The 22,154-nt window shown below is 42.8% G+C and overlaps 1 protein-coding gene across 1 annotated transcript in view; it reads right to left on the reverse strand.

Moving 5' to 3' along the window:
• LOC130357819 (multidrug and toxin extrusion protein 2-like) overlaps nucleotides 1-22,154 on the reverse strand; it is a 92,409-nt gene that overhangs the window by 65,193 nt on the left and 5,062 nt on the right. The window contains exons 3-6 of the mRNA XM_056560548.1: nucleotides 10,620-10,721; nucleotides 9,335-9,403; nucleotides 7,534-7,682; nucleotides 6,260-6,302 (exon numbers count right to left, since the gene is read on the reverse strand). Of these exons, the coding sequence (XP_056416523.1) occupies nucleotides 6,260-6,302; nucleotides 7,534-7,682; nucleotides 9,335-9,403; nucleotides 10,620-10,721 (363 nt within the window). The remainder of the gene's footprint in view (nucleotides 1-6,259; nucleotides 6,303-7,533; nucleotides 7,683-9,334; nucleotides 9,404-10,619; nucleotides 10,722-22,154) is intronic.

Raw genomic sequence — 22,154 nt, forward strand, 5'->3', positions numbered from 1 at the left:
CATGGTAAGTGTGATGTTACACCTTGTTCACACTGGTGTGGTGCTGTGCGGCGTCCGTTGCCGCCGTGGCGCCGTGTCTGTGGGGGGGTGCGGCCCATAGACCGGTTTGAGTGGCATTGGGGCCTCTCTGCCAGTGGGTCGTTTCCCCCCCCGTGGGCACTGGTGCTGTGGCGGTGGTGGTCGCCGCCCAGTGCTACGCCATTTTATGCTAGGGACGTTAGGGACCTACTCTAAATAGGTGGCCTTGACGTGGCGAGTGGGCTTGTACTTTTTGATCAAAAATGTATACAAACAACCTGTTAGTTTTTGATATTATGCTGAGAAGCAATTAGATCATTATACAAGATTGTAGATGTGCGACCATGTCTGTTTCTTCTACCTGAATTCACATTGTGTTTTCTATCCCCTCCTTTTTTTTGTTTGAACATGTGTCTGCACTCTTCCCCACCCCCTAAGCCCAACCCTATATAAGTATTAGTTAGCTACACAAGGGCCATTTCTTTCCTAGCAGCCTCCCAGTCTGACTGGGAGAGCATGGTAAGTGTGCTGTTACACCTTGTTCACACTGGTGTGGTACTGTGCGGCATCCATTGCCACCGTGGCGCCGTGTCTGTTGGGGGGGTGCGGCCCAAAGACTGGTTTGAGTGGCATTGGGGCCGCTCTGCCAGTGGGTCGTTTCCCCCCTCGTGGGCACTGGTGCCACGGCGGTGGTGGTCGCCGCCCAGTGCTACGCCATTTTATGCTAGGGATGTTAGGGACCCACTCTAAATAAGTGGCCTTGACGTGGCGAGTGGGCTTGTACTTTTTGATCAAAAATGTATACTAACAACCTGTTAGTTTTTGATATTATGCTGAGAAGCAATTAGATCATTATACAAGATTGTAGATGTGCGACCATGTCTGTTTCTTCTACCTGAATTCACTATTATCCAAAAGGCTTCTCTTTTCAGCAGTGCCCTACGTAGTGGGTGGACTTATTCAATTCCACGTACCTCCAAACAAGATGTATCACCTTCATGAACATCAACAAAGCGCTTAGATAAACCAGAAATTGAATGTGAAACTGGAAACGCACTATGGAACTATGGAAGTGTTCATAGATGCATCTTTTGAATTTTCTTGTAGTGCAACCTACGTATTGTACATTACACAATTTACATGTTACTAAATAAATTATGTGAGTGGTATCACAGTTAATAAATGACTTTATAATGTATTTCTTGCCACTAACTGCAGATGAAAAATTAGTAGACCTAGGAATAAACTTACATAGGTTGCATCTACTTCTTGCACATTTGAAACACCACTTAACACGTAACCACGTACCATTATCTGATTTGCTGGCAAAGTCACTGGGTGACAACCGATTGCTTATAGAGCGGCCTCGTCTTGCAACAACATTAACACTGTTACGAAGAATATCATTGAGTACAACATCGTCATAAAGAATGGGTAAATGTTTCATGACAACAGATTTGATTTGTGCAAAATCGGTGCTATAAGGTGTAGAAAATGTAACCTTCTTATGAGTATATTCACACTTGACATCAACCTTATCATCAGACAATAAAGATGTCCGGCCCCCGGGCTCTCCCCAATACAGAAGAATAGCCTCTACTGCATAACCTCCTGTCAATGTCACAACAGGCACTCTGTACTCAGTGATATTCTTCGTAACGGTGTTAATGTTGTTGCAAGTGGAGGCCAGTCTATACGCAATCGGTTGTCACCCAGTGACTTTGCCAGCAAATTAGATAATGGTACGTAGTTACGTGTTAAGGGGTGTTTCAAATGTGCAAGAAGTACAGTCATGGCCGTAAATGTTGGCACCCCTGCAAGTTTTCAAGAAAATGAAGTATTTCTCACAGAAAAGGATTGCAGTAACACATGTTTTGCTATACACATGTTTATTCCCTTTGTGTGTATTGGAACTAAACCAAAATAGGGAGGAAAAAAAGCTAATTGGACATAATGTCCCACCAAACTCCAAAAATGGGCTCAAAATTATTGGCACCCTTAACTTAATATTTGATTGCAAACCCTTTGTAAAAAATGTCAGAACTTCAGAACTCTCCAGCGCTTTGTTGCCATCCATTTCTGGGTGCTTTTTGACATATGTTTGGGGTCATTGTCCTGCTGGAAGAACCAAGATCTCGGACGCAAACCCAGTTTTCTGACACTGGGCTGTACAGTGTGATCCAAAATCCATTGGTAATTCTCAGATTTCATGATGCCTTGCACACATTCAAGGAACGCAGGGCCAGAGGCAGCAAAATAACCCCAAAACATCATTGAACCTCAACCATATTTCACTGTAGGTACTGTGTTCTTTTCTTTGTAGGCCTAGTTTTTGGTAAACAGTAGAATGATGTGCTTTACCAAAAAGCTCTATCTTGGTCTCATCTGTCCACAAGATTTTTTCCCAGAAGGATTTTGGCTTACTCAAGTTCATTTTGGCAAAATGTAGTCTTGCTTTTTTATTTCTCTGTGTCAGCAGTGGGGTCCTCCTGGGTCTCCTTCCACAGCATTTCTTTTCATTTAAATGTTGACGGATAGTTTGCGCTGACACTGATGCTCCCTGAGCCTGCAGGACAGCTTGAATATCTTTGGAACTTCTTTGGGGCTGCTTATCCACCATCCAGACTATCCTGCTTTGACACCATTCATCAATTTTTCTCTTCCGTCCACGCCCAGGGAGATTAGCTGCAGTGCCATGGGTTGCAATCTTCTTGATAATGTTGCGCACTGTGGACAAAGGCAAATCTAGATCTCTGGAGATGGACTTGTAACCTTGAGATTGTTGATATTTTTCCACAATTTTGGTTCTCAAGTCCTCAGACAGTTCTCTTCTCCTCTTTCTGTTCTCCATGCTTAGTGTGGCACACACAGACACACAATGCAAAGACTAAGTGAACTTCTCTCCTTTTTATCTGCTTTCAGGTGTGATTTTTATATTGCCCACGCCTGTTACTTGCCCCAGGTGAGTTTAAAGGAGCATAACATGCTTGAAACAATCTTATTTTTCCACAATTTTGAAAGGGTGCCAATAATTTTGTCAAGCTCATTTTTGGAGTTTGGTGTGACATTATGTCCAATTAGTTTTTTTTCCTCCCTTTTTTGGTTTAGTTTCAATACACACAAAGGGAATAAACATGTGTATAGTTAAACTTTTGTTACTGCAATCCTTTTCTGTGAGAAATACTTCATTTTCTTGAAAAATGTCAGGGGTGCCAACATTTACGGCAATGACTGTAGATGCAACCTATGTAAGTTTATTCCTAAATTTACTCATTTTTCATCTGCAGTTAATGGCAAGAAATACATTATAATGTAATTTATTAACTGTGATACCACTCACAGAATGTATTTAGTAACATGTAAATTGTGCAATGTACAATACGTAGGTTGCACTACAAGAAAATTCAAAAGACAAAAATATGCACACTTCCATAGTTCAGACAGTGCGTTTCAAGTTCTATTTCTGGTTTATCTAAGCACATAGCTGAAGTTCATGAAGGTGATTTGTCTTGTTTGGAGGTATGAGTCCACCCACCACGAAGGGGTGGAGACTGGTCTTGGACACTGTTGAAAAGAGAATCCTTGACACAAGGTATCCGCTAGGCATGAATTATAAGAACGATCTAGCATATATATACTAATCATTCTTTATACTCACCTATCATATTTGAAATAAGGATACATAGTTCAAAGGTTTCAGATTAGTCTCTGGACTTTGTTTATGTGTATGCGACTGCCTAGGTGTTCTGTTTGGGGAGGAGAAGCAGCATCTTAATTCTGATCGGCACTTCAGTAAATAAAGTCATTCATAGTGAGCAGACCTTATGCCATGACTAAGAACTTTATAGTTTGAAACGCGTTGGCGTATGTGGGTTTTCACTTACTTGAGCACCTTATGTTTTGTTTGGTCTGTTTTGGATTTTAAGACATGATGGAATAAAGTTAATTATTTTTACCCTCCGTGGAGCTGGAGTATCCTTCCCCCACTTAATAAATTGTCACTTGGGAGTCTGGATCAGATGACAAAGCTGAAACTTGATCTTAAAAGACAGAGAGAAACAGCTTCCGTTGTAGTGTAACGTTGATCAACCCTAGGAACTAGGTTCTGATTGTAGGAATCAATTCTGACTTCTTTAGGTTTATAATAAATCGCACTATATGAATCAGATTCATAGCTATCTGAATATGCGCTTGTAGCATAAGAATTGACTCTGCCAAAGGGCATGGCATTATTTAGTAATGTAGAAGTTTTCTTCTGGTCTTGGTGGCAATTCTTAGATACTGACTGAACATGTCCAAGTGGGGCAGTAGATGCAAGGGTGTGTTTTGGCACAAGTGTGCATACAGCAATTTTAGACAAAAGTTCCTTGGGCCCAATAATTCTAAGGCTCATCATAATTTTTGTAAGTCCACTTTAAAGTAAACATTGCACACCCAGGGTTTTTAAATTTATTAAGAATGACAGTGGCATTGTTCACTGTGGGGGACAGTAGTATGATTGATTAAGGGAGGCAATGGCATATTTTATTGAGGGGGACAATGGCATAATTCATTAAGTGAGACAGTGGCACAATTAATTAAAGGGAAAGTCGCCCAATTTATTAAAGGGGTACTCCGGTGAAAAACTTTTTATTTTTTAAATCAACTAGTGCCAGAAAGTTAAACAGATTTGTAAATTACTTCTATTAAAAATCTTAATCCTTCCTGTACTTATTAGCTGCTGAATACTACAGCGGAAATTCTTTTCTTTTTTAAACACAGAGCTGTCTGCTGACATCATGAGCACAGTGCTCTCTGCTGACATCTCTGTCCATTTTAGGAACTGCCGAGAACAGCATATGTTTGCTATGGGGATTTCCTTTTACGCTGGCAGTTCCTAAAATGGACAGAGATGTCAGCAGAGAGCACTGTGCTCATGATGTCAGCAGACAGCTCTGTGTTTCAAAAAGAAAAGAATTTCCGCTGTAGTATTCAGCAGCTAATAAGTACAGGAGGGATTAAGATTTTTTAATAGAAGTAATTTACAAATCTGTTTAACTTTCTGGCACCAGTTGATTTAAAAAAATACGTTTTTCACCGGAGTACCCCTTTAAGCGGGACAATAACACAATTCATCAAGGGGAACATTGGCACCATAAATTAGGAGAAGCACAGCGGCACAATTCATAAGGTGGAGAAAGCAATAATTTATTAAGTGTTGTACAGTGGCAGAATTCATTAGGGGGGGGGGGGTGCAGAGGCAAATTCCAGAATTATTTGAGAAGGCAGGGTGGCACTGTTCATTAAGAGGACACAGCAGCATAGTTCACTGAGAGGGCACTGTTCATTAAGAAGGCATAGGGGCGTAGTTAATTGATGGGGCACAGTGTCACAGTTAATTTAGGAGGCACATTGGCACGGTTCATTTAGCAGGCACAGTGGCACAATTCATTGAGGGGGCACACTGGCATTATTCATTGTTTCGGAGTGCAGAGTTGCACAATTCATTGAGGGGGCACAAATGCATCACTTATTGGTACAGGTAGCACAGCATGTAGCAGCATTATGTTTAGGGGCACAGTGAGTGACAGTAATATATTAAGGGACACATGTGACAGTATTATATCCACGCAGAATGTCATGGTTTCCATCAGTAAAATGGAACTTGTGCACAAGGACATATAAGCCTTTAGCTATGCCCCTGCTATCAAGATGGTGTTACACAAACAGGCTTAAATAGGCTTTTATTTACTTCCTGGGTGATCAGTACATGTGTGTAATCACAAGATCCCATCTCAACATAGTCCAATAACAGTTCAAAAATACACAGAAAATAATTGCCACTTATTTTTTTATATACTCAAAAGCATACAGAAATCATATCACCTAGAAGTGCACCCCGTTTACTGTTCAGTTCATATACAGTCTCAAATCTTCCGGCTAGCTATCCACAAAGGTACCGGAATTCTTGTACAGAACATACACTTTCTCAAGTCTGCAAGACGTCATTCGTATAAATGGTGACGGGTTTACTACACATGTGAGCTTGAGAAAGTGGAGGAGCCTGAAACATAATGGAGGTTGCGCTACACACCTGGATCTGTAAAGCTCCATAACAGTTTGCAGACTTGAGAATATGGACATGTTTTACAAGGATACCTGTGTACGCGCTACGCAAGTGATGCTGTCTTCATGTAAAGATTAGTATCTAAATCTAAGTTAGGTAAGGGACTAGATACATTAGTAAAACACATATACTTACTGGTAGTTCTGGTAGTAAAACCAGTACACACAGTTCAGCTTGTCTGTTGCAAAATGAAAAAAATAATAATAATATATATAAAAAAATAAATCAAACATTTCACATCATTGAAAATAGAATATGGAAACAGGATGGATGCATTAAGGTTGTTTTACGGCTCCTCTGACCTGTTTGCATCGACTTGACCTGGTCTGGAAAGCGTAAACAAGCCGACGAAGGGAAGTTACGCAATTTGTGTACCTTCCAATGACTTTAAAGGAGAACTGTCAGCAAGTTCACCCACACTAAACCTAATACATTGGGTTATAGTGTGGGTGAACAGGAGTCTCTAATCTAATATATCTAATATAAATCTAAAGTTTTGTTTTCGCCGAGTTAGCGTCCTCTAAAATGTCCGACATCACCTCCTGTGTAGCGCTTTGCAGGCGGTCCCCCCCGGACAGTCTTACTACGGATTCCAGAGGAAGGTGGCGAAGCCTGCCCCCCCCCTTGTTGCATATTAATTTTGTGATAATCCACATCCTAGTGACCTGCAGTCATGAGCTCCCTGAGTGCCGCGCTCTGTCTTGAGAGCGCATGCGCTGAAGTTTATACCCAGCTCCCACGTCACATGCCTGCAGAGTGCAACACAGGCGGTGATGTCAGACACTTTAGAGTACGCTAACTCTGTGAAAACAAAACTTTACAAAGTAAGTGAACCCATTAGAGACTCCTCTTCAGTGTGGGTGAACTTGCTTACAGTTTTCCTTTAATGGGAGTTATGCGTACAGCATAGCCCCTGCGAGCCCCTCTGTTTACATAACTCTAGTGCTAGCTCCTCCCCCTCAAAAACATAAAAAATAACTAAAACAAAGAGGGGATTTATAATCTGTTCTACCTTGTCTACAGACTTTAACCTGGCTATGAGTAACAATACTTCAACATAGTAACTGTCGACTCTTATTTACATTCACGTTTGCACGTTAGGCAAAAATGTTTTATTCCTGACATTCCTGTTAAATTCAATTAAATGTAAACAATTAGCTCAAATATTACAAACTATCCTATATACCAAACTGAGTTATTTCCATATGAAAGTTGTAGTTTATAAGTAATACTTTCCCCTTTTAATAAAATACAATTTTATACAAGTGAAAAATAAATCAAAAACATGCATGCAGCATAAGAAAGTCTGCCAAACACCCACACTATCTAATGTATCTGAGGGTATCTTGACTATACAACAGCTGCAGAAATTAACTGTATACAGTAATGTTTTGTTATGGAAAACTTACCTTGCCACATCTTTGTTTTGCCCACATAGCAGCAGAATGTTTTCAGCATTGATATACAAGGCCCAGCATGGAAAGCACGCAAGTATTAGAATAAGGAACGCTCGCTGCATAATGACTCCGAAAAACTTGAGGTTTCTTCCTCCATAAATCTTATTAAAAGATAATGATATATGAGTGCAATATACACACAACCTAAACCTCAGACATACATTTCCTACTATATTGATGTTTGTTTCTCCTTATACTTTTATATTTAAACTATTTACCATATTTAGGCCATGTTTGCACACCAATAAAAAATGGTTGTCTTTTATTTTTCCATAACTGGCTGAAAAAGTGGCTGTAAAGAAAATATGGACTTTTCATGGTGTGTGAACATGACCTTAAAAAGAACTTAGTACCCACAGTTGGGTCCCATCTCTTCAAACCCTTTCTACCCTCAGGAGAGATTAAAAAGATGCCATCAGCAACATTCAGTGTAAGAAGAACCATTTCCTCTTAAAATATCTGGGCCATAATAAGGATATATTTCTATATCACCATAAGGCACTGTTCTAAACAATATTTGTCTGTATTATTGGAACAGTAAATGGCAAACAACTTTTGTGGACCCATATGTGCATTGTATGGCAATATTATTTGGGCACTGTATGGCAATATTATTTGAGTATTACTTTAGAGCGGTTGTGATGATGCGATAATGTTTTTGTATAGTATGGCTGAGGATACTCTAGTTCCAACTTTAAAGCTTTAGGAAGAAAATGGCAACTGCCAGCAGCTAAAATGTCATCACTTTTATTCAGGAAATACAAGTATAAATAATCACGTAACAGTGAAAAGCAGGAGTAAAAACATTAATGCAGGGCGCAGAGAAACGCCAATATGAATGCGTTTTGAGTCACATGACTCTTAATCATAATTAAAACTTTAGCCTTCAGTTACTCACTTTTTCCATCATATGACAAAAATTTAATTTTTGTTAAAATTGGCAATAATATCCTGTAGAGTTATTCCTCTTATATTAAAAGAAGAAGCAAAATAGCAGACCTGTCACCCAAGTAAAAGATAAACAATATTTCTGTACTGTATGTACAGCCTTGTACACACTGGACATTTAAGTTTACTTTTGAATATAAAAGTAAAGGATCTGATCTGTTAAAGATCATTAAAGGGGTTAACCACCATAAGGTGATTTTAATATGTACCCGTCAAACAGTAATGGACATGCTTAGGATGGATCCGTGCTTGTCTTGGAGCTAAATGCTATGTTGTGAGATTACCATAATGCTAAGGCTATCTTTTTGTGGAATAGCCATTTCCTGTTGAAGTTCCCTCCCTCGAACTACAAGTCCCATGATTCTTTGTAAGTGTGAGGTGATTTTTCTCCGCCACCCGACCCACTGAAACCCACCTAAGCTGCCTTTTATGCAGCAGACCAGAGTTTTCTAACCAGGGTGCCTCAAGCTGTTGCAAAAATACATGATCTCCCTTTCTCTTAGCGGTCCCTCCACCCAATAAAGCAAAGACAGGCTCCCTTTCCCCATCTGACTAGTTATGTAGTGTCTCGGGTTGCACTGCAACCTGGAAAAACCTAAGATGACACTTATTTTGTATGCTGTTAAAAATAAACATTGGGGCAAAGATCACATAATAATCGCACACAGGTACAGACATTATATTATGAACTACAATAACTTCAAAGCCCCTGTTGCATAGTCAAATAAATAAAAAACTGGACTACCCCTTTAAATCCGTTCAAGCACAGAAAGGAAGAAAGAAATAATAATATATGGTTTATTACCTGTGATAGGAGAGTATCACATGCAGCATTTAATCCCAATCCCACTGCTATTCCAGTCAGTGTTGTGTACTGATAAAAGATAAAGAATTATAATTACAGTACATGACATATGCTTTAATGGTGGGCCACGTTTTAAAATATTTACTAGCAGTCCATGATAAATTGTAAATATGACATTTCTGCTTGGATTAAAACACACAGTGACAGCTTGTAGCTTTAATAAAATACACAAATCCATCTATTTTCCTCCATTGTTAATCTAAAAGAAATCCAAGAAAAGCATGCAAAGAAGTTATTATTTGCCTCAATAAGGCCATGTACACATGATGGAATTCCTGTGCGAACAGAAAAATGTCGCATGGACATTCCACTGCAGCGGAGTTCCAAAAGGATTCTGCTGCACTGTGCCCACGGCAGAATTTCTGATTTCAGAGTCCGCAGAAAGAATAGACATGTCTTTTCTTTTTGTGGAATCCACACAGAAATACATTGTTGTCTATGAGACGGCATATTTCGTGCGGAAATTCCACTGAAAGCGGAACACTCTGAAATGTGCAATCTCATAGACCAAGACATGTCTATCCTTTCTGCGGACTTATTTTCCACCGGAGTACCCCTACAAGGTCTATAAGAACTATAAATGAGACATTATTGCTGGGGGCTCTATGACAGATTTTGCATTGGGGCCCCACATCTTCAATTACCAATGTGGTCTTGTGTAATTTCAGTCTTGACAGGCCAGAACTGTTTTGTCAGCATTGTTATGATGGTGTAAATTAAAGGGGTACTCCGGTGGAATTTTCTTTTTTAAATCAACTGGTGCCAGAAAGTTAAACAGATTTGTAAATTACTTCTATTAAAAAAATCTTTATCCTTCCAGTACTTATTAGCAGATGTTTGCTACAGAGGAAATTCATTTATTTTTTCATTTATTTTTTGTCTTGTCCACAGTGCTCTCTGCTGACACCTGATGCCCGTATCAGGTACTGTCCAGAGCAGGAGAAAATCCCCATAGCAAACCTATGCTGCTCTGGACAGTTCCTGACACGGACAGAGGTGTCAGCAGAGAGCACTGTGGACAAGACAAAAAAGAAATTCAAAAAGAAAAGAATTTCCTCTGTAGCACACAGCAGCTAAAAAGTACTGAAAGGATTAAGATTTTTAAATAGAAAAAATTTACAAATCTGTTTAACTTTCTGGCACCAGTTCATTAAAAAAAAAAAAATTCCCATCAGAGTACCCCTTTATAGGTTACATGCTAAGAAATACATAAAACAATACTTACAGAGACGGCAAGCATCATTGCATCGAGTTCTACTTTTCCAATATGTCCAACAAATACAGTGGTTATAATGATTGGTACATAATCCAAAAAATTGGCAAGGGCCTGAGATTTGTGAAGAAAATAAAGCACATCATTATAATTAATTAATTGATTAATTAATTCTTAATTAATTTTAGAAAAAAATTTGTAGATATCGCCATGTCAGAATGTTTTTATATTATAAATTAGAAGTAAAGTTCAGCCTCATATTACTGTTTTTTGTGCTGATGTTTTTATTTAATAAAATGTGCTTTTACTTGAACATTTTGCTATTTTGCTATTTTGTCTATGGAGAATAAAACAGGAATGAGATAGAATAATACATTGGGAAAGTATTCAGATACTTAAATTTTTTTCACATTTTGCTATGTTAGGCTTTGTGCTAAAGAAAAAAAAAAAAAAAAATCAAGTTTTCAAAGACACAAAACCACTCACGGCAGAAGAACAAACGATGATCCGGCACCAGAGATAAGACTTGCAGCTTTATTTTCTCCGTATCAAAATGAACAAACAATACACAGTAAAACCGACTCCCTCCACAGTCATACGCGTTTCAAGCGCATGCGCGCTCTTCCTCAGATCACAGAGTGCGCATGCGCATGCGCTTGAAACGCGTATGACTGTGGAGGGAGTCGGTTTTACTGTGTATTGTTTGTTCATTTTGATACGGAGAAAATAAAGCTGCAAGTCTTATATCTGGTGCCGGATCATGCCTTGAATATCAGCACTTTGCCAAGTGTGGACCCGTGCACAGAGACTGGTGGAGGTGAGCTGTACAATACTATTTTTTTGTCTGACAAAACCACTCACACCGAGGCCCGGACTGGCCTACTGGGATACCGGGAAATTTCCCGATGGGCCGCGGCCCTGGGACCGCTTTGAGATGTGGCTGTGTGCAATTTATTCCCCTCCAACGGCCTCCAGGGCCGGATCATTGGCGCTTATGGAGCGCCTGATCCGGGCCCTGTGCCCGCAGGGGGCCCCCGTCACATTAGGGACATCACTGTGTCCCGAAAAATCGGGACACAAGGATGCCCCGGTTACCTCTCTGCGGGCGCCAGCCCCGCGTTAACTTTAAAAATGCAGGGGCCGCCGGGATGTAGCGCACGCAGGGACATCACTGACATCCCGTGCGCGCATCCTTAGTAACAGAGCAGAGCGGAGCGGTGAGGAGGACGCGCGCGCATGGTAGGTAAGTGACCAGCGGCACGTCATCTTCAGTGTTCCGACCACCGCTCTGGGGTCACGATCTACTGCTATGGCCCATAGTCCATAGCAGTAGATCGTGACCCCGGAGCGGTGGTCGGAACACCGAAGTGGGGCAGTACACAGGCATACAGCCTCCAGCCATACACTGTATATGGCACCTAATGTGGGGGAGCTATACTGTACCTAATGTGGGGGAGCTATACTGCACCTAATGTGAGAGGCTATACTGTACCTAATGTGGGGGAACTATACTGCCAACCTAATGTGGGGAACTATACTGCACCTAATGTGGGAGAACTATACTGCACCTAATGTGGGGGAGCTATACTGTACCTAATGTGGGGGAGCTATACTGCACCTAATGTGAGAGGCTATACTGTACCTAATGTGGGGGAACTATACTGCCAACCTAATGTGGGGAACTGTACTACACCTAATGTGGGGAACTGTACTGCACCTAATTTGGGGAACTATACTGCACCTAATGCAGGGAATCTACTTTTTTGCTCTTTATATATGTCTTATCTATAAATAAGGCACTCTTCAAATACGCCTTAAAATGCATGATTTTACCTTTTATGAACAAGAAAATGACGACGTGCTGGTATAATGACGCAACACTATGGGGCTGGTATGTAATTTTTTTCCTGGGCTGGTTTTCACACCCAGTCCGGCCCTGCTCACACCGGCCGTTTTTTTTTTTTTTATAAATGGGAAGTCTTTATTCTCTCGTATTATAATGCCACTGAAGTTGAGGAAGTTGTTTGACCATTTAGTTCCACTGAATAGTACTGCTTGGGGGCCATTGGGGGTACACTGGAGCCTTACAGCTACCTTAGACATTTTGAAAAGGGTTATACATTTTCTCTTCTGAGATTACCACGGACTGGATTATTATGCATTTCTTATATTTTGCGTGTTTTGGTAATATGCTCCCAATGTTTCACACATTGCTCATGTTTACAATTTGGTACTTAGTGCTACATTGCGAAAATACCAGCCCTACTGTGCTGCCGCTTTTCATTGGACTTTCATGTGATGTTCTCCTTATGATATGGATTTTCTGAAGTATGCATACCTCTGTTATCTTGGTTTGCTGTTTGTTTACTTGTGTCCAAAAAATTAAATAAAACATGTTTTAAACAAAAAATTTATAAATAAAGTTTTCCCCCATCATTCTGCACTCAATACCCCACAATGACAAAGTGAAAACCTAATTTTAAAAAGTTTAGCAAATTAAAAATTGAGGAAGAGGAAAAACTAAAAATTCAACATGGACATAAGTCTTCAGACCCTTTGCTATGACACTTGAAATTTAGCTCTGGCTCCTCTCATTTCTTTTGATCATCCATGAGATGTGTCTACACCTTGACTGAAGTTACCTGCAGTAAATTGAGCTGATTGGACAAGATTTGGAAAGTCACACCGTCTATATAAGGTCTCACAGCTGACAATGCATATCAGAGCAAAGATCAAGCCATAAGTAAGAAAGAATTGCCTGTATAGCTCAGAGACCAGATTGCGTAAAGGCACAGATCTGAAGGATACAAAATAATTTCTGCTGCACTTAAAGTTCACAGGAGCACAAAAGCCTCCATAATTCTATAATAAAATATACACTGCTCAAAAAACATAAAGGGAACACTTAAACAACACAATGTAACTCCAAGTCAATCACACTTCTATGAAATCACACTGTCCACTCAGGAAGCAACACTGATTGACAATCAATTTCACATGCTGCTGTGCAAACGGAACAGACAACAGGTGGAAATTATAGGCAATTAGCAAGACACCCCCCCAAAAAAGGAGTGGTTCTGCAGGTGGTGACCACAGACCACTTCTCAGTTCCTATAGTACCTAGCTGATGTTTTGGTCACTTTTGAATGCTGGCGGTGCTTTCACTCTAGTGGTAGCATGAGACGGAGTCTGCAACCCACACAAGTGGCTCAGGTAGTGCAGCTCATCCAGGATGGCACATCAATGTGAGCTGTGGCTAAAAGGTTTGTTGTGTTTGTCAGCGTAGTGTCCAGAGCATGGAGTCGCTACCAAGAGACAGGCCAGTACATCAGGAGATGTGGAGGAGGCCATAGGAGGGCAACAACCCAGCAGCAGGACCGCTACCTCCTCCTTTGTGCAAGGAGAAGCACTGCCAGAGCCCTGCAAAATGACCTCCAGCAGGCTACAAACGTGCATGTGTCCACTAAAACGGTCAGAAACAGACTCCATGAGGGTGGTATGAGGGCCCGATGTCCATTGGTGGGGGCTGTGCTTACAGCCCAACACTCTGCAGGACGCTTGGCATTTGCCAGAAAACACCAAGATTGGCAAATTCACCACTGGCGCCCTGTGCTCTTCACAGATGAAAGCAGGTTCACACTGAGCACATGTGACAGACATGACAGAGTCAGGAGACGCCGTGGAGAAAGTTCTGTCTGCAACATCCTCCAGCATGACCGGTTTGGGGGTGGGTCAGTAATGGTGTAGGGTGGAATTTCTTTGGGGGCTGCACAACCCTCCAAGTGCTTGCCAGAGGCATCCTGACTGCCATTAGGTACCGAGATGAGATCCTCAGACCCCTTGAGAGACCATATGCTGGTGCGGTTGGCTCTGGGTTCCTCTCAATGCAAGACAATGCTAGACTTCATGTGGCTGCAATGTGTCAGCAGTTCCTGCAAGAGGAAGGCATTGATGCTTCACAGATGGACTGGCTCGCCCGTTCCCCAGACTTGAATCCGATTGAGCACATCTGGGACATCATGTCTCGGATGCTTTAGTCCAGGTCTGGGAGGCCATCCCTCAGGAGACCATCCACCACCTCATCAGGAGCATGCCCAGGCATTGTTGGGAGGTCATATGGGCACGTGGAGGCCACACACACTACTGAGCCTCATTTTGACTTGTTTTAAGGACATTACATAAAGTTGGATCAGTCTGTAGTGTGGTTTTCCACTTAGATTTTGAGTGTGACTCTACATCCAGACCTCCATGGGTTGATAAATTTGATTTCCATTGATAATTTTTGTGTGATTTTGTTTTCAGCACATGCAACTATGTAAAGATGAAAGTATTTCATACGATTACTTCATTAATTCAGATCTAGAATGTGTTATCTTAATGTTCCCTTTATTTTTTTGAGCAGTGTATTTATGTGGGTTTGGACCAGATGGGTTAGCTTTTTTCTGGTTAATCTAGTTTTGCTAGGTACTAAACACTGCATGAACACCCTACAAGATCTGCCATTCTGTGGGAGGCTCTGACTCATCTTATCCTTACTGTATGGCCTATTTTTATTCTAAAACAATCAATTTATGGAACAGACTCTGGGGAGATTTATCAACACCTGTCCAGTAGAGAAGTTGTTGAGTTGCCTATACCAACCAATCAGATCGTTTCTTTAATTTTTGAAAAGGCCTCTGAAAAATGAAAGAAGCAATCTGATTGGTTGCTATGGGCAACTCAGCAAAATTTCCTCTATACAGGTTATGATAAATGTCCCAAATTTCCCCAAAAAATGTGTTTCGGTCCGAATTTATTTGCGGCGCATCGCTATTAAAAATGCCTATTTCTGACCTACAGAGAGCCTGGAGGTGGTAGAAGCATGAGGAGACCATATAGTGGCTGAATGACATAGCTTGGAGTTGGCAGCAGCATATAGTGGCTGAATGACACAGCCTGAAGACTGCAGCAGCATGAGGAAAACATATAATGGCTGAATGACACAGCCTGGAGGTGGCAGCAGCATGAGGAGAACATATGGTGGCAGTATGAGACAGCTTGGAGCTGGCATCAGCATGAGGAGAACATAAGGTGGCAGTATGAGACAGCTTGGAGCTGGCATCAGCATGAGGAGAACATATGTTGGCAGAATGAGACAGACTGGAGGTGGCATCAGCAAGAGGAGACCACATGGTGGCAGAATGAGGTTGCAGCAGCATCAGGAGTCCTGAAAGTGACCCGGTGACAGAGTGGTGCGGTGGGTGGCAATACCAGTACCCAGTGACAAAGGTGGGTGAAAAAAGGAGAACTTGACATCAGATGTGTGGCATCAGGTGGGTGGCAGGATCTGAATAGTAGCTGAGGCAGGTAGGCAGAAGAAAACGGTCTCCTTTGTAAAAGTGTTAGTGTGCACTAAGTATTGAGGATATGCATTACGTAAAACTTAACTTTTAACCTCTTAAGGACCAAGAACATACCGGTACGTCCTGAGTCCTTTCTATAACGCGAGGCCACGTCGTGGCCACGCGTCATAGCGGGTCGGGCCCGGCCTCTAACAACGGCCGGGACCCGTGGCTAATGACACGGGGAAAAAAAGTGGGAAAAAAAGTGAATAAAGATCATTTAACCCCTTCCCTAATAAAAGTTTGAATCACCCCCCTTTTCCCATAAAAAAAAAAACAGTGTAAATAAAAATAAACATATGTGGTATTGCCGCGTGCAGAAATGTCCGAATCATAAAAATATATCATTAAATAAACTGCACAGTCAATGGTGTACGCGCAAAAAAATTTCAAATTCCAAAATAGTGTATTTTTGCTCACTATTTATGTTATGAAAAAATGAATAAAAAGCGATCAACAAGTCCGATCAATACAAATAATAGTACCGCCAAAAACTTCAGATCACAGCGCAAAAAAAGTCCAGCAGATCTTCAATGTGTGTTGGCATGGTCATGTCAAGGTATGCCACCACCTGGTTGTTCAGGTCCTGCTCCAGGTCTACCTGCTGCTGATGAGTTGCTTCACTATGCAGGTGAAGAAAGCTACTCATCAGCAACTGTAGACTCAGGCTGCTGCTGATGGAGCTGTTACTGCTCCTGTCACCCCACCCCTCCCCAGCAGCCATGGCAGTGAAAGGTGAGTGCAGAGGGCCCCCCCGAGTCAGGCCTGCAAGAGGATGGACGATGGTGCAGATAGGCATCAGCCAAGTGACTACGTAGGATGTCTCTGTAGTAGGTCAGTTTGTCCTCCCTCTCAGTGGGTTTAAAAAAGGCCCCCATTTTGTGCCAGTAGCAAGGGTCCAATAAGATGGAGATCCAGAAGTCATCCCGCTGCCAAATGGTGACAATTCGGCAGTCACTACGCAAGCGAGCATGCATCGTGCCATTTGTGCAAGTGACTCAGAGGGACTTCCTGCCTCCACTGCATGCTGCCACAGTGTGTCTGGGTCCTCTGTCTCGCCTTCCTCATAAACCTCTAGCTGCTCCTCCTCTCCTGTCAGATGACTAGACAAACCTCCCATCTCGCGAAACCTAAACTGTGCTCCACTGTGCCCCTCCCCCTTCAGTTCATCCCCCACAGGGCTCATGCGGCCGTGAGATGTAGGCGCCATGTCTCCAGTGCCATGACCAACAATTGTTTCTAACACGTGTTGTAGTAGATGAAGCAGTGGAATGACGTTGTTCATCCCGTAATCCTGGCGACTGACTAATAATGTGGCTTGCGCAAAGGGCTTGAGCAAAGGGCAGGTGTCACGTATGAGCTGCCACTTGATGACATTGAACACAGGGGAGTCCCCCTAGCCGCTTGGATCATCAAGAAATTGGTGATGGCTTTTCTCTGTTCGTATAGTCGGTCCAACATATGGATGGTGGAATTCCAATGTGTGGAAACGTTGCAAATCAGACTATGTTGGGGGATGGTGTTCTGACGCTGCATCTCAAGGAGGGTGTACTGTGCGGTGTACAAGTGGCTGAAGTGCATGCAAAGTTTCCTTCCCATTGTTAGGATATCTTGCAGATGGGGGGGAACACTTCAGGAACTGCTTGACAACCAGAACACGTGTGTCATGCAGGGCGCATGTCTCAGGCTTCCTTGTTGCAGTGCAGACAAGATATTCTTCATGTTGTAGGTCACCATGGTTCCAATTTCCAGTTTTGTGGAGTAAGCCATGATTCGATTTCTTGATGAATGACTTTTAGCAGTTCCTCCCCTGTGTGACTCCATTCGCCAAGGCAAACCATGTGAAGAACAGTGTGACACTGCCGTGCCCTGCACACATGGTATGCTGGAGGGGCACTGAGACTTGTCCGTGCAGTGGAGGCTGAGGACATGGTAGAGGATGAGGAGGCGGAGTCGCACACTGTCGCAGGACCAACGGCCTGAGAGCGTGAAGGCGGAAGCAGCGTGACCTGTCCAAGTTGCTGTTGTGGCTGTGCGGGAACCATATTCACCCAGTGGGCCGTAAAGGACATGTATTGTCCCTGACCGTAGTTACAGCTCCACACAGCAGCGCTTCCGTGCACTTTGGTACACACCTACAGGCTCAAGGACTGGCCCACCTTCTGTTCCACAAAATTGTTCAGGGCTGATACTGCCTTCTTCGCAAAGAAATGACGGCTTGGGACTCTCCACCTTGGCTCGGCACAAGCCACCAGTTCTCTGAAAGGTGCAGAGTCCACCACTTGAAAAGTGAGGGACTGCAGCACCAGCAACTTGGACAGGAGCACATTCAACTTCTGCGCTGTTGGATGAGTGGGTACATACTGTTGTCTCTTAGACATGGCTTCGCCATGTCTAAGAGATTGTTGGCGGAATGACTGACTCGAAGTAGTAGGAGCAGGAGCATCTGGAGCAACAGAAGAGGGGTATGACACACAGCTCCCTTCGGCTGAGGTGGTAGAGCCTTGCTGGCTGAAACAAGGAGCAGCGTGCCACTGGGTGATGCAGTAGGCTGGACCACCACATCGGAGCCACGGTTCTCCCAGGCTTCTTTATGGTGACGCTGCATATGTTGACACAGGGCCATGGTACCAACATTGGGACCTTGGCCCCGCTTCACCTTCTGTCGACACATCTTGCATGTGGCCAGGTTAACATCCTACGGATGCTTTTTGAAAAACTGCCACACCGCCGAGTAGCTGATTTTCCCACTAACAGTCCGCACTGATTGACTGCTACTGCCACCGACTTCAGGAACCCCTGTTCCACTACCTCCGGGGAAGGTAGGCTGCAGCAAAGCAGGTGTTCTATTCTGGGCACGTTTGGCTCCAGACTTTCCACTTCTGCCACCATGCTGACTGCCAACCATGCTACCAAGTGCGATCGGCTTCATCATCATCGAGTTGTGTCTGCACGTCACTGATGTCCTCCTCAGGTTCCTCAAAAGTGTCTGCTTCAGGAGCCTGAACGATCGCAAAACCACCTCCCACGCTATTCTCCTCATCACTACTTGCCCGCCTAGCGGAGGAAGCGGCGGATGTCTCTTCCACTTCTTGGCTGGGCAGTAGTTGCTGACTGTCCTCTAGTAGATAGTCCTCATTAAATAATGGAGCTGAACCAACAGCATAAGATACTTCTGTGGGGGAGGAAACAGCATAGGACAGAGGCAATGGGAGGACAGGGACTGCTCTCGGGCCATGCCAAATGAGGGTTGTGTCTGAGGAACCCACCGACTGTTGACTGGGGGGTGTCAGATGTCACTTGTGATGAAGTGGATGACCGTGTTAACCAATCAATGATGGCAGATGGGTTGCTGGTCGAGACACGACCGCCAGCTGATATCGGGAGCTCAGGCCTCTCAATGCCACTGCTGCCACTCGCTCCTAGTCTGCTGCGACCTCTGCCTGATGAATTTAGGCCTCTGCCACTCCTGGCACTTCTCTTCCTGACATAGTTAGTGCATATATGAGGGGAGTACAATATGCTCCACTATGCTTAACACAGTATTTGTCTACAACACCAGCAGGTGAGTACTTTTGGCTGGCCTTTCACAGTATCTAGGCCCTTAAGGCTTTAACAGGAACAAAATGGTACACCTCTTAGATGTACGTATGTGTTACACTTAATAGAGGACAATATGCTTTTAGTGCTCTGCTCACCCTAACTGGCTGGCTACTTTTAGCTTTTCAGTTGTTGTAAACACCCGTCGCTGTGTAATATACCCAAAATTGCACTCTCTCTCATTCTTACTCCCTTCCCTATCAGTGCTTCTAGGCTGGATTTGGGCTTGAGGTGAATCGCTGCTGTAAAAAAGCCTTTCTGTACAACACACTGCTCTCTGTCCCTCTCTGCAATAGAACCCTGATGTGACTTGGAGGTGAATCTCTGCTGTAAAAATGCTTTTCTGTGCAACACACACTGCTGTCTGTCCCTCTCTCTCTCTGCAATAAAAGGCTGAAGTGACTGGCTGCAAGATGGCTGCCGATTAAATAGGGCTGTGATATCATAGGGGTGGATGGCTGCTGATAGGCTGCATGCTGCATGTGATTAAGGGTCATCCCGCCTACCTGCCTTCCCAGGATTCCTTGCCCCATGTCCTCACATGTGGATCCACCATGTTAGATGCCCTGGAGCCTGGACCACGCTAAATTGAGTTTAATGAAGCGATTCACGTGATCGAATCGCGGCGATATTCGCATTCGTTGCAAATTGAATTTTTCAAGAAATTCGTAACGAATGCGGATTTGTCAGATTCGATTTGCTCATCCTTATATTCCAGTTCTCGACACTGATTCTGTGTGGAATCATCATATTGAGATCTTACTGTGCTATGAGGCTTAGCTGGATCTTGTCTTTGAGCTCAAGTGCTGCCCCCTGAGTGATGTCGTCACTTCTGACCAGCTCCTACAGCTTTTATCATCATTAGTGTTGGGCGTGAATATTCGCAATGTGAATATTTATCGCAAATATTGCGAATATAGCGCTAAATATTCGCAATTCCGAACATTCACATTTTTTTCCCCAGTGATCATCCCTCCCTGCTTCCAGCTTGTGGTGTAAACAAGGCTCCAATACTCGTTACTGTGTCAGACTGGCGGGCGCCCAGAAATTTGCATATGCAAATTTTCGCGCATATTGATCCTTCTTTATCTCTTTTATCACGCAATATTGCACATGCGAATTTTATGGCACATAGTAAAAAAAAGCCATGAATATGCGAATTTTGCGAATATATGATGAATATTTGGCCAAATATTCGCGAAATATCGCAAATTCGAATATGGCCTATGCCGCTCAACACTAATCATCATCTCCCTTTCATATAAATATATATATCTTTATTGGGACCATCAGGGAGGAATGAAGAGCGTTCACAGCATGCTGCCTTGTGCTGAGCAATACCATAGACAGAGAAGGAGAAATGAATGAATTAATGAATACAGCAGTTGCAATGTTTTTTCAGCAGGTGTGGGCAGAGAACTGGCAGGAGTGCCGACAGAAAGCAATGCATTCTGGGAATTGTAGTACTGGGCAACTACTAACCAGAAAGCAGCAAGAGGACATGGTAGGGGAAAGAACTGTATACCCACAAAACAAAAGATTTTTTTATTATTTCAGAACTGAGGCAGACATTGCGCAGTGCAATATGCTTCTGCAGCATTTTTTGTTTTATCTGATGTCAGAGTACAACTTTAGATTACCCTGTGTGAACGTGCCAAAATACCAGGAAAAAAATTACTGCACATTTGGTAACTTGGGTAGTGTACATATCGCCTTGAATGCAATGATTAATGCAACTATCATTTCTATTTGCATTTTAATAGAAGAGCCCATCAGTGGATTTATTGGTTTATTTGTTTGGTTACTTTTTTGGTAATTTTGTAAGCTAATAAATAAAGCCCTTTTAACCCCTTAAGGACACATGACGTACTGGAATGTCATGTGTCCGCTCCCAATCTATAACGCGGCGCCACGGCGTGTGCCGGTTAGCTCAGTGGGCTGTTCGGGATAGCCGCGGTGAAATCGCGGCATCCCGAACAGCTTACAGGATAGCAGGAGGGTCCCTACCTGCCTCCTCGCTGTCCGATCGCCGTATGACTGCTCAGTGCCTGAGATCCAGGCATGAGCAGTCAAGCGGCAGAATCATCGATCAGTGGTTTCTTATGAGAAACCAGTGATCAATGTAATAGATCAGTGTGTGCAGTGGTATAGGTCCCTATGGGATAATAATGATCAGTGTGTGCAGTGGTATAGGTCCCTATGGGATAACAATGATCAGTGTGTGCAGTGGTATAGGTCCCTATGGGACCTATAACATTGCAAAGAAAAAGTAAAAAAAAAAGTGAATAAAGATCATTTAACCCCTTCCCTATTAAAAGTTTGAATCACCCCCCTTTTCCCATAAAAAAAAAAACACAGTGTAAATAAAAATTAAAATAAACATATATGGTATCGCCACATGCGGAAATGTCCGAATAATAAAAATATATAGTTAATTAAACCGCACGGTCAATAGCGTGCTCGCAAAAAAATTCCATAGTCCAAAATAGTGCATTTTTGGTCACTTTTTATATCATAAAAAATGAATAAAAAGTCCTATCAATGCAAAAATTGTACCGTTAAAAAC

This window comes from Hyla sarda, chromosome 2 (genome assembly GCF_029499605.1).
Source record: "Hyla sarda isolate aHylSar1 chromosome 2, aHylSar1.hap1, whole genome shotgun sequence".
Taxonomy (NCBI): domain Eukaryota; kingdom Metazoa; phylum Chordata; class Amphibia; order Anura; family Hylidae; genus Hyla; species Hyla sarda.